At 38.8% G+C, this 16,633-nt stretch overlaps 1 protein-coding gene across 1 annotated transcript; it reads left to right on the top strand.

The window, feature by feature from the left end:
* The first annotated feature begins 173 nt into the window (after positions 1-173).
* On the top strand, positions 174-15,616 carry hspa4b (heat shock protein 4b). The gene is made up of 19 exons (XM_017703805.2): positions 174-410; positions 3,043-3,100; positions 3,275-3,415; positions 4,600-4,722; positions 4,987-5,086; positions 6,037-6,170; positions 6,281-6,525; positions 7,236-7,312; positions 8,445-8,596; positions 8,850-8,956; positions 9,049-9,182; positions 9,273-9,469; positions 10,361-10,453; positions 10,592-10,744; positions 10,834-10,959; positions 12,217-12,324; positions 14,462-14,581; positions 14,670-14,831; positions 15,131-15,616. Exons 1-19 carry the CDS (start codon positions 304-306, stop codon positions 15,326-15,328), a joined length of 2,535 nt encoding a protein of 844 aa, XP_017559294.1. The 5' UTR covers positions 174-303; the 3' UTR covers positions 15,329-15,616.
* Positions 15,617-16,633: the final 1,017 nt, after the last annotated feature.

Below are 16,633 nucleotides of genomic sequence, written 5' to 3'. Positions count from 1 at the left end.
GGGTCACCAAACCACATCAGTCAAACTCAAATACAGCTTGTTTTATTTTGTCATAACCGTCCTGAGGACCGGCGCGCTCGCTAGATGCTCGCAGCGCCTGTATCAGTAAACGTGCGCTTCTGGTTGGACCTTTTTTCTCTCCGCTGGTCCCTCCCTTTAACCGGTTGTGGTTTTACAGCCGACCGGCTCCTCCACAGCCACACACAGCGCGCCCTCATCACAGCAGCCAGCCGGGGCGGGACGATGAATAGAGCCGTGTAAACGCGTTAATCTCACAGCGGCTCGGTTTTTATCGTTTTAAAGATGTCCGTGGTCGGGTTCGACGTTGGTTTTATGAACTGCTACATTGCAGTCGCCCGAGCTGGAGGGATTGAGACGGTAGCGAATGAATACAGCGACCGGTGCACGCCGTAAGTCACAGACGCACTCGTTCATTTACGTTACACACACACACACCAGAGGCCACCGCGGCCTTCATCCGCGCTTTTCTGTGACCGACGAGCACCGTAAAGGTGCTACAGGCTCTGCGGAGTGAACATGGATGGGCGGACCAAGCCTGTTCACCAGCTCCTTGTTCGAATTTCCCCGTTCCACCTTAAATGATGCTGCAGCAGCGTTCTAGCGGCTCTGGCTCCAGAATTTAACTGTCGCTCCATTTAAGGTGGAACGGGCAAATTCGAACAAGGAACTGGCGAATAGCAGCCTCGTGGCAGAGCCTGTCTGTGAAGGTCCTGAATGCAGAGGCGACCGCAGTCTTTTTCGGCTTGTCCACCTCCTGGAGGCGGATGGCAGATGCTGCTGTAGATGCCTCTGGGCTCCGTGACTAACCGCAGGATTGGAGAGCTTCTAGAAGCTTCTGATCACCTGCCCCGTTAGTTAGCTGAGCCTGCTAACGTCAGATTAGCTCGCCTCAGACAGCAGCTCGCTACGATTATTCTGCTTGTAGCGATGCTAAGCGACATTACTGAAGCCTCTTTCTGCCACTTGAGAAAAACGAAGCTGTAGCCATTCAGTAATTCATAACAATAAGGTTTTGTCATAATTATGGCTTAGTATCTCAGAGCTATGACTTAATATCTCTTACCTGTACTTACTATCTCATAGTCATGAGAATGTTCTCATAATTATGGCTTAGTATCTCAGAGCTATGACTTAATATCTCTTACCTGTACTTACTATCTCATAGTCATGAGAATGTTCTCATAATTATGGCTTAGTATCTCAGAGCTATGACTTAATATCTCTTTACTTGTACTTACTATCTCATAGTCATGAGAATGTTCTCATAATTATGGCTTAGTATCTCAGAGTTATGACTTAATATCTCTTTACTTGTACTTACTATCTCATAGTCATGAGAATGTTCTCATAATTATGGCTTAGTATCTCAGAGTTATGACTTAATATCTCTTTACTTGTACTTACTATCTCATAGTCATGAGAATGTGCTCATAATTATGAGACCCATCATTATGCCCTAGTATGTAATTATTAGTTCAGAATTATGACTTAAGTCATAATAATTAATGGTAATGATTATTAAGAGAATATCATAATTATGAGATGCTAAGTCATAACTATGGTAATGGTAAGTTATAATTGAGATACTAAGTTATAATTTTGAGATACTAAGTCTAATTTTGACTTATTAAATGGCTATATAGTTTTCCAGCGTCTGGAAACGCACTTCCATACAGTATTGAGGCAACATAAACATGGTGATGTTTTCAAGTTAGCTTTAATAAAGCTAATAAGACCATTATTAATGAGTAATTTGTCCATATATTCTTAAATAATGTGCAACAGTTCTGACCTGATATCGCTTGCTTTGATTGGACACGTCTATTTTCTTCTCTAACAATGGCCCAAGGACACATTAGAGAGCTTAGTTAATTTATGCTTACGCCTGTATAGTTAACCGTAGCTCTAATCTGTTATTTAATTTGTTTATATTTTAAAACTTTTCTATTTTAACTTTCTATTTCTATTGCACCAAGAGGGGGGGGGGGCTGTAAACCAATTTCGTTGCGCAAATGTACAAGTACAATGTGTAATGACAATAAAGGTTCATTTCACATTTTTCATTTTAATTTCCATTTAATTTCCATTTCATTTCATTTTCATTTCATTTCATTACCCTGCTGTGTTTGCCTGTTGGTTCCTGTTGGTTTTGTAATTGAAATTGAAATTGAAATTTTTCTTTTCTGTTTATCTGTTTATTCAGCTTTTGATACATTCTTTTAAAATATTCTGTAGGGGTGGGCAGTGTGACGGTACTCCATCGTTATCGTGTTTGTTATCGTGATAAATGATGTACGTGTCTCTACGAAGAGAATGTAATTAGTCCTGTTTTATTGGATTTAGTACAGTGCAGTGTGAGAAATGATGAATAATCATAACTGTATTTATAGTTTTTGGTAGTCCAGGGTGTTTCAAGAAGATTCTTCGGATTTCAAGGCGCCATATTTTTTGCAACCTTGAGTTGCCTAGGAACCAATCACATATCAATTGAAAGAGGGGGTCATAGAGTTTCTGACGGTCACCGGAAGACGGCTCCCTTCAGACTGCGAGGAGATGGAGACCCCTGATCAGGAAGCGTTTTGCGTTCTCCACTTCAATAAGAGTGAATCCGTCATAAGAGTGCAACGTGATTTCCCTCAGCAGTCAACCTCCAGCAGCTCACAGGATATATTTTATCAAACGGCTCTTGTGCTCTTTCAAAAAGATTCAACAGCTGAACCAAAGTCTGCGTATTGTCAAAGTTCTGTGTCTGTTTTCCTTTATTTCGCTCGTCCATCCTCCCATAGAAACTCATTGGTTTTAATGTTTCAATTTTTCTTTAACAAGCTTGGTATAAAGAATCAGCTGTTCACCCGAAGTGTCACCCAAATGTCAGTGTTTTATACTTACAGCGTCTGTGAGTCTAATCCTGCTGTCTTTTCTTTCATCAATCCATAGAAACTCAAAGATTCAGTCATTACTGTTGCATTAATGTAGCAGATTTGTAAATAATTATTGGTATAATTTGCCTCCATTTTTCAGAGCATGTGTGTCTTTCGGACCACGGAATCGATCAATTGGTGCAGCTGCAAAAAGCCAGGTGTGAGAAATAATTCCAATCTACGAATCAGTCTTGAGTTATTTCCTTTGTTTATGTTGTCTAGTTTCTCTGTTTTTATATGGTTGATATAAATTCTTTCATCAGCTGTTTAAAAACGCCCCCACATTGTTCCAGTAAGAATGGCACATTTCTCTTTTCCTCGTTGAAATACAGGTGGTCACTAATTCTCAGAACACCGTCCAGGGATTCAAGCGGTTCCATGGGCGAGCTTTCTCAGACCCGTTTGTTCAGGGTATGAAATCTAGCCTCGTTTACGAGCTTTCACAAATGCCCACCGGAACAACAGGAATCAAGGTGAGTGGTGATGAAACAGTAAAAAGTGCACAATGGCCAGAGAATATGAGGAACATTGAGGGGATAAACTGGATGCTTTAGAGTAACACTGTTGTCGGCCCGAAATGGTGACCGTACAGGAGAAGGAAAAAACATGCTTTAATTTTGTGTAATGTAAGTCAATGGAACCAGACTTTTTTCCAAGTCATTTTGGTTCATTTCTTTTAGTCCACCATGAAATTTACATACAATGTAAAGGGTGCCAAGTATTTTCAAATAATGTCAAAATCTGAAAATTGTCAAAAATGGAGATACGAGGTTTTCTTCTGACAACCGCGATAAGGCAGATATCGTACAGTTGCTTACACACAAGTCCTTATTATATAATGCTCAGAAACACCTTAAGAAGGCCAGTATAACAGGATCTACACAAAGTCTACTTAAGTGACTTATATGCAATATGCAGTGGTGATTTTTCTGACCAGTGCTGCAATTCCTATTCAGATTTGATCATTTTCTATAAATTAAGCTTCTGTTTTTTCACAATTGTTTTCATAATTGCTGAATGTCGTGTACTCGGTTGCCAGTTCACAAGTTGTGTTCTTAATTTAAAATTCTCTGATTATTCTCTGCTGTTTTAATGAGTTTAATGTGGGATAAAATTAAAACTGCAGCTCTTGTGGTTTGAAAGTTCAGATTGTGATTTCGATATAAAAAGCTTAATCGTTCAGCACTAACTGCAACGCTGCATAGGCTAGCCCATTGGATCAGTACAGTGGCACAACATGAACAGCTGAAAGTCATCTGCCATATTTTCTGGGCACTGCAAATGAAGGATTAACTCCCATGAAAGTGTCTTAGTCAGTGTCTTACTCTGAGTTATGTAAATATGTGTATGAAGCGTCATGTTCTTGCTTAGGCAAATCAAGCGTGAATCTCTAGACTAGAGCTAAGGAAGTAATGATTGTGTGGAGCACAAACGCAGTGTTGTCAGAATGCGTATCACTGGGCTGGTTTAGCACATGTCAACAGATGGGCAGTGCTTTGTAGGCTGCCAGCGATACATGAATCAGTCGACGTAGCAGCGTTTCTCCTGTGAACCCATTCCAGTTGGAATTCTCGAATGATGTTATCATCTCCCTGTCGTTCAACAGTTGTATTTTTATCCTCTCTTTTTTAATACCATTCTCTGACGTTTTTGTCAGGTTACGTACATGGAGGAGGAGAAGGTGTTCAGCATTGAACAAGTCACCGCAATGCTTCTCACCAAGCTGAAAGAGACGGCTGAGAGTGCTCTGAAAAAGCCTGTGGCGGATTGTGTTATATCTGTGAGTTCTTTTGTTCTTGTGCTTATTTTTTTTACCCGCCAGTTATATTTAGTGGATAACTACACCTGGAAATGTACATTTTGCTAACAGTCTCAGAAAACTCTTGGGGACTATTATCTGAGTGAGCTCATGCAGTCTGGTCTTCACTAGTTTCCTTCATTATTAGTCATCTTGACATTTTTGGAGATGTATTGATTGTTGAAGGTTAAAAGAGATGGTTAATACGCAGCTATGATACAGTTAAGCATGTCTAATGTTTCTAAGGTTCCTTGCTACTACACGGATGCTGAGAGGAGGTCGGTTTTGGATGCAGCTCAGATCGCTGGACTCAACTGTTTGCGACTCATGAATGAAACTACTGCAGGTAGAGCCTCTCACAGTTCAATATGAGTTGTAACTCTGGCACTGAACGTCTCATTGTCTGTTTTAGTGTATCTTAGGGCTTTAACCAGGAATTTTGACCTGAAAACATTCTACCTGATCGGCTTGTCTCAGTGATTAAATTTTAGCCATGGATGAATTGCCATATAAATAAGTATGATTTCCAATTTACTTGTCTATGTTCATTATAACTAAAATGGACAGTTTGGTTGATGAGTTCAAATAAACAAATATTACTCACTGCTGCCCTCTAATGGTGTTATAGCGACACTCACAATTCTTAAGACCATTACATGTATTTATCTCAGCCTAATGGATGAAAAAGCACCCAGTTTACATTGTTTGTTGTGATGTAAACATGATTGTGAAAGCTAACGACTCTGAAACAGATGTAGGCAAATGTAGTGTTAGAAGTCTTGCTAAAAGAGTCATATTGGTGTAATTTGTTTGCCTGAGCTGGGAATTGAGCCCCAGTCTGCTGCATGTTACTCACTGTGAGTATGTGATTGTGAGTCAGACGCAACCCAACCTTCACTACCACTACTACTTACAGTTAAAACCCAACCAGAGCTTAAAGGTGACCACACTCACCTGGAGACTGAATAAAACTCCTAACAGGTTTTATATTGCCTTAGCAGTTGTGGCAGACATCATCAGAACATTGATAAACAAAATTATAAAATAAAAGGACTAATTATTAGCTATGCAATAAATAAATAAAAATTCAATTTCATTAATTGTTTTTTTTTTTTTTGTGCAAAAAAAAATTGCGCAAACGTTTTTCATAATGGTAAATGTTAGGCTACATATACTGATGTGATATACTGCTGAGGATGGGTAAGTGACTCCAGTGTCCCAAAAAAACTGAGACTTTGCGATCATAGTGAACTGAATGTTTTTTTTTTTTCTTCATTATTGTTTTAATCTCTGCAGTGGCTCTAGCATATGGGATTTACAAACAGGACCTCCCAGCCCCTGAGGAGAAGCCCAGGACAGTGGCTTTTGTGGACGTTGGCCATTCAGGCTACCAGGTCTCTGTCTGTGCCTTCAACAAAGGCAAGCTCAAGGTGTGTACTTAAATCAAAATTCACTCAGAACAGGCTTGATGTAAGCCAAATACTTGTGCATGGGAAATGTAAATTAAAGTGATGGGACATTTTTTTTTTTGTCTAAATAGGTTCTTGCTACAGCCTTTGACCCACATTTGGGAGGAAAGGACTTTGACGAGGTCCTCGTAAACCATTTCTGTGAGGAGTTTGGGAAGAAGTACAAGTTGGATGTGAAATCTAAGCCTAGGGCTCTGGTTCGTCTTTATCAGGAGTGCGAGAAGCTCAAAAAACTCATGAGTGCCAATTCATCTGATCTGCCCCTTAATATTGAGTGCTTCATGAATGACATTGATGTTACTGGAAAGCTTAACAGGTAACATAGCCAATTAAAAAGCTGGAAATATTGGAGATACACAATGTGATTTTGAATATTAAGATTTTTTTATTGAGGGAAATGAATTGACTAGAATTGTTGAAAGTAAACAGAGAAACCTGTTTTACTGTACACTCTCAGAAAAAAAGGTATGATACCGTCACTCGAGCAGTACCCCTCTTGTCACTGTGGTGATACCCTCAAGGGTACGTCCCAGTACCTTTAGTCAGGGAACATAATTGTACCATAATGATATTTTTTAAGCTGTACTGACTCCACACAACCCGTCTCACCTCCAGGCTTTTATTTTACCATTCTGTTTTAAAACATTCGGTTATGAAAAGGTACAAATATCTACTTTTCCACTAAGAAAAACTCATGTAACTCATTGACCTTAAAACCACTGTTGTACCTTTTGAGGGTACACTTACATTGTTTGTACTTTGATGAATGAATCATGTACCTGCATAGTAAGTTTATTTCTAACAGTGTATTGCTTCTGTATCTACTCTAGATGTTCTAAAGGAACATCTTTGTTGGAGTTCTCCAACCTCCAGATTTTTAACATAAGTTTAAATGTACAGTACACAGAACAGAAGGTTTTTCAGAGAGGCTGTTTTATAGTAGAAGGGAGCTTTACTGAATATTCACTGTTTTGTGTAGCGTATCTGAATGCCATGTAAAGCTATCTCCTCATTGTGTTCTTACAGAGGTCAATTTGAAGAGATGTGTGTTGACATTCTGGCTAGAGTAGAGCCTCCCCTGCGCAGTATAATGGAACAAGCAAGTGAGTATTTGGAATCTGTTTATCAGTATGTGGTTCAATTACCTTCAAGGCTAATGCATTCAAAGAGCTCACGTTTTGTGCTGTTGAAGTCTTTGGCTGGTTGAGCTGTAGTTGAATGTCCTCTAAAGCCCAACATACACTGCGATTTTAGAAATCTTGCTCTTTGGGGACTCACACCGTACACGTTCAGACAAATCCTGTCATTCACACTGTATGAAAACGCTTGGTCCATGCTCCATGAAATGTAGCCCCTACAGACAGCTCTCTCCTTGAACAATTTCAAATGAAGCTGTGTATTCAAAATGATAGCACTGTGTATTCCTGTTGGGAGTAATTGAAGTGACCGACAGCTTTGTGCCTGACTGCAGCGCTGTCAAGCAGCACTTCGCTGTGTGAGCATATCCTTGTTCACTGGCAGCTCAAGTCATTTTCTCATTAGCACAGTAGTGTATACTAACTAGGCTTACCTCACATAGTGTCAGCTGGTATTGAATGTTGGTGTCTTTCTATAAGGTTGAGTATGAATGAAAGAGCATGTTATTAGAATCAGAATTTATTTCACCAAGTATGTTACATATACAAGGAATGTTTCTTGGTGAGTGCACACCTGCATGACATGTAGCCCAGATGACATCTAGACTTAACAAATACTGAGCTAAGGAAAAAGTCAAATAAACACAGTACGTTAAATAAAACATGGAATATAGAGTAATAATAAAAAAGGCAAACGTGAAAGGAGCTCAGGAGATTAGGAGAGTACCTATACATAGGCTGTGTCGATGCATCTTTTATAGTTTGAGATATTTCGAAAATGCCTGTTGACCTTTACACTGTTAATTTCATGATGAATGGGTCAAAAGAAACGGCCCACAATTACTTCGATAACATTGTGGTTCCATTGGCTTATATTAAAAAATAAAGCATGTTTTTTGCTTCTCCTGTGAACTTATCATTTTGGAGATACAAGGGTTTGTTCTGACAGCAGCTATATATATATATATATGTGTGTGTGTGTGTGTGTGTGTGTGTGTGTGTGTGTGTGTGTGTGTGTGTGTGTGTGTGTGTGTGTGTGTGTGTGTGTTTGTGTACATTGGTCTGACTTCACAATGTATTTCTGTCGCACTCCTAACAGATCTGAAGAGTGAAGACATTTACGCTGTAGAAATTGTGGGAGGTGCATCCAGAATACCAGCAGTTAAGGAGCGAATCAGCAAATTCTTTGGGAAGGAACTGAGCATGACCCTGAATGCAGATGAGGCCGTGGCCAGAGGATGTGCCCTTCAGGTCTGTTTGCCGTCAGCATCCTGCAGTTTCCTTTGAAGCATTGCTTGAACAACATTATATGCTTAAGATAGTCTTTTAATAGCATATTTAACATAAGTGGGAACATTTACAGAGTGCCAGTTTAGAGAACCATGAAATACTATGAACTTTTGTACTAGTGGGAGTAGTTAAAGTAGGGTAAAACTGTAATCTGTTCTGGAGCATCTCCATACGATTATAGCTTGCTCAGCATTTTGTTTTCACATTTCTGCAGTGTGCAATCTTGTCTCCTGCCTTTAAAGTCCGTGAGTTTTCCATAACGGATGTAGTTCCTTACCCAATCTCTCTGAAATGGAACTCGGCAGCAGAGGATGGAGTAAGGTATCTACTGTTTGTCTTCCCATAATTCATTGCATTGAATTTCAAAGTTTTCGTCAATGTAATTAAAAAAATCTTTGATTTGTCAATTTTAGTGACTGCGAGGTGTTCCCCAAGAACCATGCAGCTCCATTTTCCAAAGTGCTAACCTTCTACCGGAAAGAACCTTTCTCACTGGAGGCCTACTACAACAACCCTAAAGAACTACTTTACCCAGATCCCACAATAGGCATGTGTTATTTGCAAAATTCACCTTTATTTTTGGTAACGATTTGTCCTGTGTTTGTCTAACATGGTATATTTCACCTCTGTTTACTAGGACAGTACATGATCCAGAAGGTGGTCCCCCAGGCCACGGGCGAGAGTTCAAAAGTTAAAGTCAAAGTGCGAATTAACATCCATGGAATCTTTAGTGTGTCCAGTGCCTCACTAGTAGAGATGCAGAAGTCTGAGGAGGGAGAGGAGCCTATGGACACTGAGCAGACTGCAGCACAGACCACAGAGAAGGAAGACGAGGTACAGTGTACCAGTGAACTTGCATAGATGTACTATTGCACTGAGTGACCTTCAGTGGAATTTTCCTCCATTAAGCATTACCTCACCTTGAAATATATACAGACAACAAATTAAAGTTAGTTTAGAATGCAGAGTTACATTTTCTTAGTGATGGGAAATTTAAGCTGTAACATATTTGTATTTCTTAAAGGGAGTTCCACCTATCTATTCATTTGTTTTCAGAAATTCAATTGTTGAGATGTGAACAAAGCCATTTGTGATGTGAAATTGTGCATTATAGATAAACGTTAGTAATGGTTTTAAAAAAGTGCCAAATCTAAAAGCATACATTTTCTTTAAGTACTGTTTTTCCATTACCACACTTCCTGTACCTATGCATTTTAGGCCAAAACCATTTTTAGTCTCAAAACTATTGCAAAACAATGTATCCGGCATCAGGTAGTGTATTGATAACTACTTCATGAGATAATGTCTTGTTACGTAGCCTTTAGAGTCATCATTAAATGCTTTAGATGTCTGATTTATATCACCAACACTATGAAAAGCACTTTATTTGTGATGAATATTTTTATTAGCTTTTAACAGATATGTATAACTTGCATTGCTGTTCACTGCAGACAAACATGGATAAGTACAGTCAAGGTTACAGTCAATATAAGTAGGAATATAAACACTGTCACACCAAATAAGAACATGACTATAGGGTGAGTTTTACAGGCATTCATCCGATGGGCTAGTATTGTAGCTGATTTAGCTTTGTTTATAAATGCCGTAGTCTGTTCAAGGGAGACGTCATAGAATAGTATCTATTGTTGCGATAGTCACATATTCAGATTAAAACTGAACTGGGGTTTCACCCAGTGTGATTTAAACGGTCTTGCTGTGTTTCAGAACAAAATGCAGATGGATGAAGATGAACAGAAGAATCAGGATGATGGACAGAAGGACAATGGAGATAAAAAATCAGAAACGGAAGAAATGGAGGTATTTTGACATCACTGATGCACATTCTTCTCACATTCAGGACAAAGAGGACCCAGCCAGGGTCTTTTCTAACAACCTGCAGTGTATTGTTGCTGTCATGTGCTGACTGGCTTTCTCTGTGGTTTACACTTTATTCAGACATCAGAAGATGGTAAACAAGAAAAGAAGTCTGATCAGCCTCCACAAGCTAAAAAGCCTAAAGTGAAGACAAAAGTCTTGGACCTGCCAATTGAAAACAATCCACAGTGGCAGCTGGCGATTGAAATGCTGAATCTCTTTGTGGAAAACGAGGTATGGCTTCTGTCTCGCTTTTAAGGGGTGTGGGATCTTTTTGTCTTTCTGGTATTGAATCTACATGCAGTGCTTTATTTACCCCACAGGGTAAGATGATCATGCAGGACAAACTTGAAAAGGAACGAAACGATGCCAAGAACAATGTGGAGGAGTATGTGTATGATATGAGGGACAAACTGCACGGGATGTTTGAGAAGTTCATCACTGAAAGTGTGAGTACCAGGCTGATGTCACTGTAACACTTTGCATCAGACACAGTCATCTGGAGTGCACTAATCACTAATCTGAAACACCACAACTGAGGTCAGCTGTGAAAATCTATTTATTGAAGTGCTGCCCTGAATTATTTGTATAACAGTTTATTTCCACTAAAACGTAAACATTGCAGACAATGCATTACCACCAAATCATGTTCATTACCACTAAATTTATATAATATAATTCAATAATTTTATTAAAAAAAAATTTTTAACCAGTAAAACTTGCTTAAACCTTGCAGAACTGCCATCACATCTGAAGGGTGATCTTGATCTCCACCCAGCCTAAATTAATCTTGGTATGCAGGGATCTGTGTTTATAAATCTAATCCGTGTAGATGTGCTGATATAGGAGCACATTCCATTTTATAATGATCTTACTAGCTAGGTATTTATATGCATATTTTGCATACTCTGTATATTTTTACAATTAAAAAAAAAAAAACAAACAAAATAGCAGCATCTCATAAAATAGACAAAATATGCATAAATGATTACACGCTTATTTGAAGTGGATCCATATTAATGCATATAAAAAGAAATACAATTATAATGGAAACAAATTTACCGAATAAATATACCAAGTAAATATGAATAGAATGAAGTGATGACTGTACAGCTGTTCCCGTTTTTGCCCATCAGCTACGACACTTGACAGGGGGCAGCAGGTAGCAGTAAACTGATGAAGACATTAAAATGTAAACATATCTTATTAAAGGAAAAAATACCTGAGTTTAATAATGAACGTTTCCTGATGCATTGTTTTCCAGTGTGTTCTGCCTCTGCGCTCTTAAATTTAACCATCAAAATTAAGCAGAACAGCAGCGAGACGTTTGCTCAATGTTAAAGATTTCTCTGCAGATTTAATCCCATATTTCTCCTCTTAGACAGTTTTATTCTCTGATGGACAAAGCTGATGAAAACGTGTTATTTGCATGTATTTTTGCAGCAATTCAGTTTATCCATTTGCTTGAATTTAAGTTTTTGGTTTTTTTTTTTTTTTTAAACTGAGAAGAACAGTTCCTAAATGATATCGGCTCTGGTCTTGTTCAGAGTCTACAGAAACGTTTAAGCTCAGAGTAGCTGTTTTTCAGCATTTGAGTATTGACCTGGTGGCATTCTCAATAAGAGCCTACTTACCAAATTACAACCTTCATTTAACCTCTTAAAATAAATATGCACTGGAGCTTCTCATCTTTGTCTTTGGTACAGGACCGAGACACATTCTCATTAAAACTGGAGGACACAGAAAATTGGCTGTATGAAGATGGAGAGGACCAACCTAAACAAGTGTATATTGACCGACTTACTGAATTAAAGGTAAATTTGTCTCATGGGACCACACGTGATCTCATAACAAGAATGCCGCAGGACATCCATGAGAGATATGGGTGGGTACAATGTTGAGTGTGAAATTTTTAAGCTGACTATAACTTTCAAACCTACAGTGCCCTCCACAAATATTTACACCACTAGTGAACATGAGCAAAACAGGCTGCAAAAAACATTCCTTATTGCTGATACTTTTGAACTTTTATTTCTAATCTTAACACTAATCTAACCTTTATTTAAAGCACAATGATTGGAAGAATAAAAATAAAATCTCATCATGAAATAAATATAGTTTTTGGCACTCCCCTTATTTAATGCTTTGTGCATTCTTGCTTTGCAAAGATAACAGCTCCGAGTCTTCTCCTATAATGCTTAATGAGACTGAAGGCGAGTGATCTGAGGCCATTTCGCCATACAGAACCTTTCCAGATCCTTCAAATTCTGACATGCACACTGTGGGCTCTCCTCTTCAGCTCATCCCACAGGTTTTCTGTGGGGTTTAGGTCAGAGGACTGGGATGGCATTGGCAAAACATTCATTCTGTGGTCATTGATTTTGAAGTGTGCTTTGTCCTGCTGGAAGATCCAAACTACGGCCCAGCTTAAACCTCCTGGCTCACGGTGAGATTTTGCTGGTACTTAATGTACTGTACTTGTTCACGCATACCGTATGCCTGAACAACATGTCTTGGACCACTGGAACAAAAACAGTCCCACATCACAGATCCACCACTATACTTCACCATGAAGATGAGGTACTTTTCTGTGTGGCTATCTTTGCGTCCAGACCCAACTCACCTCTGGTGTTTTCTGCCAGAAAGCTTTGTTTTGGCCTCGTCCGAACATAGAACTCTTGAAGGAACTTGAGTTTGTTGGTCCACGACAGAGGAGTCTTTCTTCTGACAACCTTGGTGTCTGATTTTAATGTGAGAGACGTTCTGACCCCAGGACCTAATGTCTGCCATTTCCCATCTGCGATCCCTGGAGATTTGGTGACACATAACTTTGCCTAATAAACCATTAACTGGTCATTAATAGTTGTAAACAGATGTATGACTGGGGGCCTGTGTATCACCTCAGATTTGTACCCCAGTGAAGAGGGAAGTCATGGCTGACCAAGTGTTTGTAATCGCTCAACTTTAAAATATAAATTATGAATGAGAATATACTGAAGTTAGATTTCACTTCTGAAAATTTCTAGATGTGCCAATAATTGATAAAAAAAAAACATTGATTTCATAATTAGTTTTTTTTTTCTTTGTATTTGTACTTTAAGTAAGTGATAGATTCTTGTAAATATTTTGAATGAAATCAAAAAGATAAGCAAAAAAATTTTATTTATTTATTTATTTTTTTACAGCCTGTTTTTCTCATATTTGCCAATATTTATAGAGAGCACTGTTTATTTCTGACAGCATTGGCAAAGGGTGAAAAGGGTGCCTCCATTGCACATCCAGCATAAAAACCTATGGATTTCCCTATTTGAGCTATTTGAGTAATCAAAACTTTTCACGTTAATTTTTGTGCATCTGTTCATAAACTCTTTCAGATGCTAGAATATCAAAATTAGTAGGAATGCACATTCGTCCTGAAAAGTTCAATTACCTGGAGAACGCATTACATTACATAAATCGTACCTCTTGCAAGGCAAAAACAGGTCTGTTAAATCAGACTACACTTCAGCTTTATATCAGATACTTGAGTTACTGTCTTAGGTAGTGGAAAAAGTTTTTTAATGTGGTCTCATTTAAATTGATTTTGTGCTTCAAACACGCCTCTATCAAAACTAAATTGAAGGCTGTAAATGAAACATTAATTTGCAAGAAAAACGTTAGCTAACAATAGTTTCACTAGCTGGCTTGTTTTGTTTGCGTTATTATTGTATTCCGGATGTTAAATGAGCAGAGACCAGAGGGGTTGGGTTGGGATTTAGAGGGAGGGTGCACTCTTTTTTTTTATAGTGACAAATTTTGAAGCAATCCAGCACCAAAGGTTTAAGAAGTTGTTCTCAGATGTGTATTCTCGTTATGCCCTGCGAGACTAGACTGTGGGCTGTACCTCAGCTATGCTGTGGATGAGGTTTGAGTCATATGTGCATATTTTTGCATATTATAATTTTTTTGTAGAAACTGGGTCAGCCCGTTCAGGACAGATACACAGAATCTGAGGAGCGACCTAAAGCTTTTGAGGACCTGGGAAAACAGCTTCAGCAGTACATGAAGATTGTGGAAGCCTTCAAAATAAAGGTAAAAGTTGAGTACTTTGTATCGGGTTGCGTAAACATTTGTATCCGTCTATGAATTATCTAATGGTTTTGTACCATCTGAACTGAAGGAGGAGCAGTATGACCATTTGGATGAGGTAGAAGTGCAGAAAGTTGATAAGATGGTGAGTGATGTCATGATATGGATGAACAGCAAAATGAATCAGCAGAGCAAGCAGAGTCTAAATGTGGACCCAGTGGTGAAAGCTGCAGAGATTACAGCAAAAACAAGGGTGAGTCATTACCTAATGGCCTGATTCTTACCATCAAAGCGTTTTCTTGAGCTATATCTTTGTACTGACATTCATTTTCCTACCCACTCCTGCCTCGAGACAGGTTAATGGGATATTTTACTCAGTGCTGGTGAACAGTGAATAAAAGCTCGTGCTGTCAGTACTATTGTTTGACATCCTTTTTTTCAGTTCATTCACTAGCATGCTTGATTGAACTGTCCACTTTATTGATTGATTGGTTGATTTTCAGCTCAGATTATAGTAAATGATTAATGAGCCAACTACGTGCTGTTCCTCAGGAGCTGTTCTCAGCCTGCAATCCCATTGTGACCAAACCCAAGCCAAAAGTGGAGCTGCCAAAAGACGACAAACCAGCAGAACAGAACGGACCAGTCAATGGACAGGAGAACACTGAAGCTGAGGCTGGGGACAACGGGAAAGCGCCAGCAGATGGAGCAGAAGCCACCGACTCCAAACCAGACATGGACCTTGACTAAGCTGGCTGTGCTCTTCCATTATATTTCCCAGTCACTGCTCAAGTCATTCCATCTTCTCCAGCAAGGGGTCGTTTCAACAGTCTGAATGATTAGTGGCTACATGGTGCATGTTGATTCTTTTTGTTTAAAAAAAATGCATAAAACTAATAATAAACTGAAAGCATAATGCAATAAGACTGCTCTACATCAATGCTGTGTGCGCACATGGTTGAGTATCTGTGGTGTACCGCAAAATATCTGGGTCTGTGGCAACTGTTGGGTTTTAATAAATATGAAGTTTAAAGTGTACGTTTTCAAAGTGTTTTATTTACAAATGTGATTTTACATGTTTACATGTATCTGCCTGTCAAGCTACTGAGCGTTTGCTCGTTCAGTTAAAGTGGTCTCAGCCTAGTTTTGCTGAAGGAAGCAACTGTAATGTTTAATTCATGAAGAATAGACCAAAACAAACGGCCCAACATGACTTGGAAAAACGTCTGGTTTCATTGACTTACATTAAAAATAAAGTAGCTTTTTTCCTTCTCCTGTAAAGTTACCATTTTGGAGATGCAAGGTTTTCTTCCGACAACAGCAATATGCTAAAATAAAAGGATGTAACTGCATCTTGACAAGATATCGCAAAGCAAAACTGAATATGTGTGCGTCACGGAGATTAAAAAAAGCATTGTATGATATTAATTGTGCCTTTCAATGCAGAAGAATGATCAGCTCACTGTCGCCCTCCTCCTGCCTCGGCTGTAGAGCTAGTGTTAGTTCTGCAAAAAACATGATTACAGTCATTATTTTTCTTCAGTCAAAGTATCGTGAGAATACCGAATCATGAATCTAATCAAATCTTCGGCAGAGTGTATTGTCACACCCCTAATAAGATCTAATTCTTACTTTAAGTGACAGCCCAAATTGCTTTCTTTAAAAATCTATTAATGCTGCGATCAGAGAATTTATAGAGGGGAGAATTGCCACTCAGTCATGTCATGTGGGTTTGTCAGACACTAGAGGGCGCTCCTGAGACCAAAATGAATGGGTTAAAAGAGCATTTAAGCAAAACCAGTTCGTAATTGCTTAAACATTTCTATATAGAAAAAAAAAATACATATATTAAAATATATATATTAATTTCCTGAATACTGAACACCATAAAACATTTTAACGCTGCTATTATATTTTTGAGGCATCTGATCTTCAGTAATAGGACTGTGCATCTCCGCAGTGGATGCCATTTTCAGCTAAGCTTGCCGCGCAGGGAAAATTTGCATGCTATTAAAAACAATCTAGTAGCTGCATCCAAACCGCATGCAAACATAA

Source organism: Pygocentrus nattereri, chromosome 11 (genome assembly GCF_015220715.1).
Source record: "Pygocentrus nattereri isolate fPygNat1 chromosome 11, fPygNat1.pri, whole genome shotgun sequence".
NCBI classification, from domain to species: Eukaryota; Metazoa; Chordata; class Actinopteri; order Characiformes; family Serrasalmidae; genus Pygocentrus; species Pygocentrus nattereri.
The sequence above is the reverse complement of the archived record's forward strand: the minus strand, read 5'-3'. Positions and strand labels throughout refer to the sequence as shown.

What these genes read in the sequence shown, in the direction of transcription:
- hspa4b (XM_017703805.2), top strand. Translation starts at nt 304, where the DNA reads ATGTCCGTGGTCGGGTTCGACGTTGGTTTTATGAACTGCTACATTGCA. An exon ending in CCACAGAGAAGGAAGACGAG is followed by an intron (nt 9,470 to 10,360) that starts GTACAGTGTACC and finishes GCTGTGTTTCAG; the next exon opens with AACAAAATGCAGATGGATGA. An exon ending in TGGAAGCCTTCAAAATAAAG is followed by an intron (nt 14,582 to 14,669) that starts GTAAAAGTTGAG and finishes TCTGAACTGAAG; the next exon opens with GAGGAGCAGTATGACCATTT.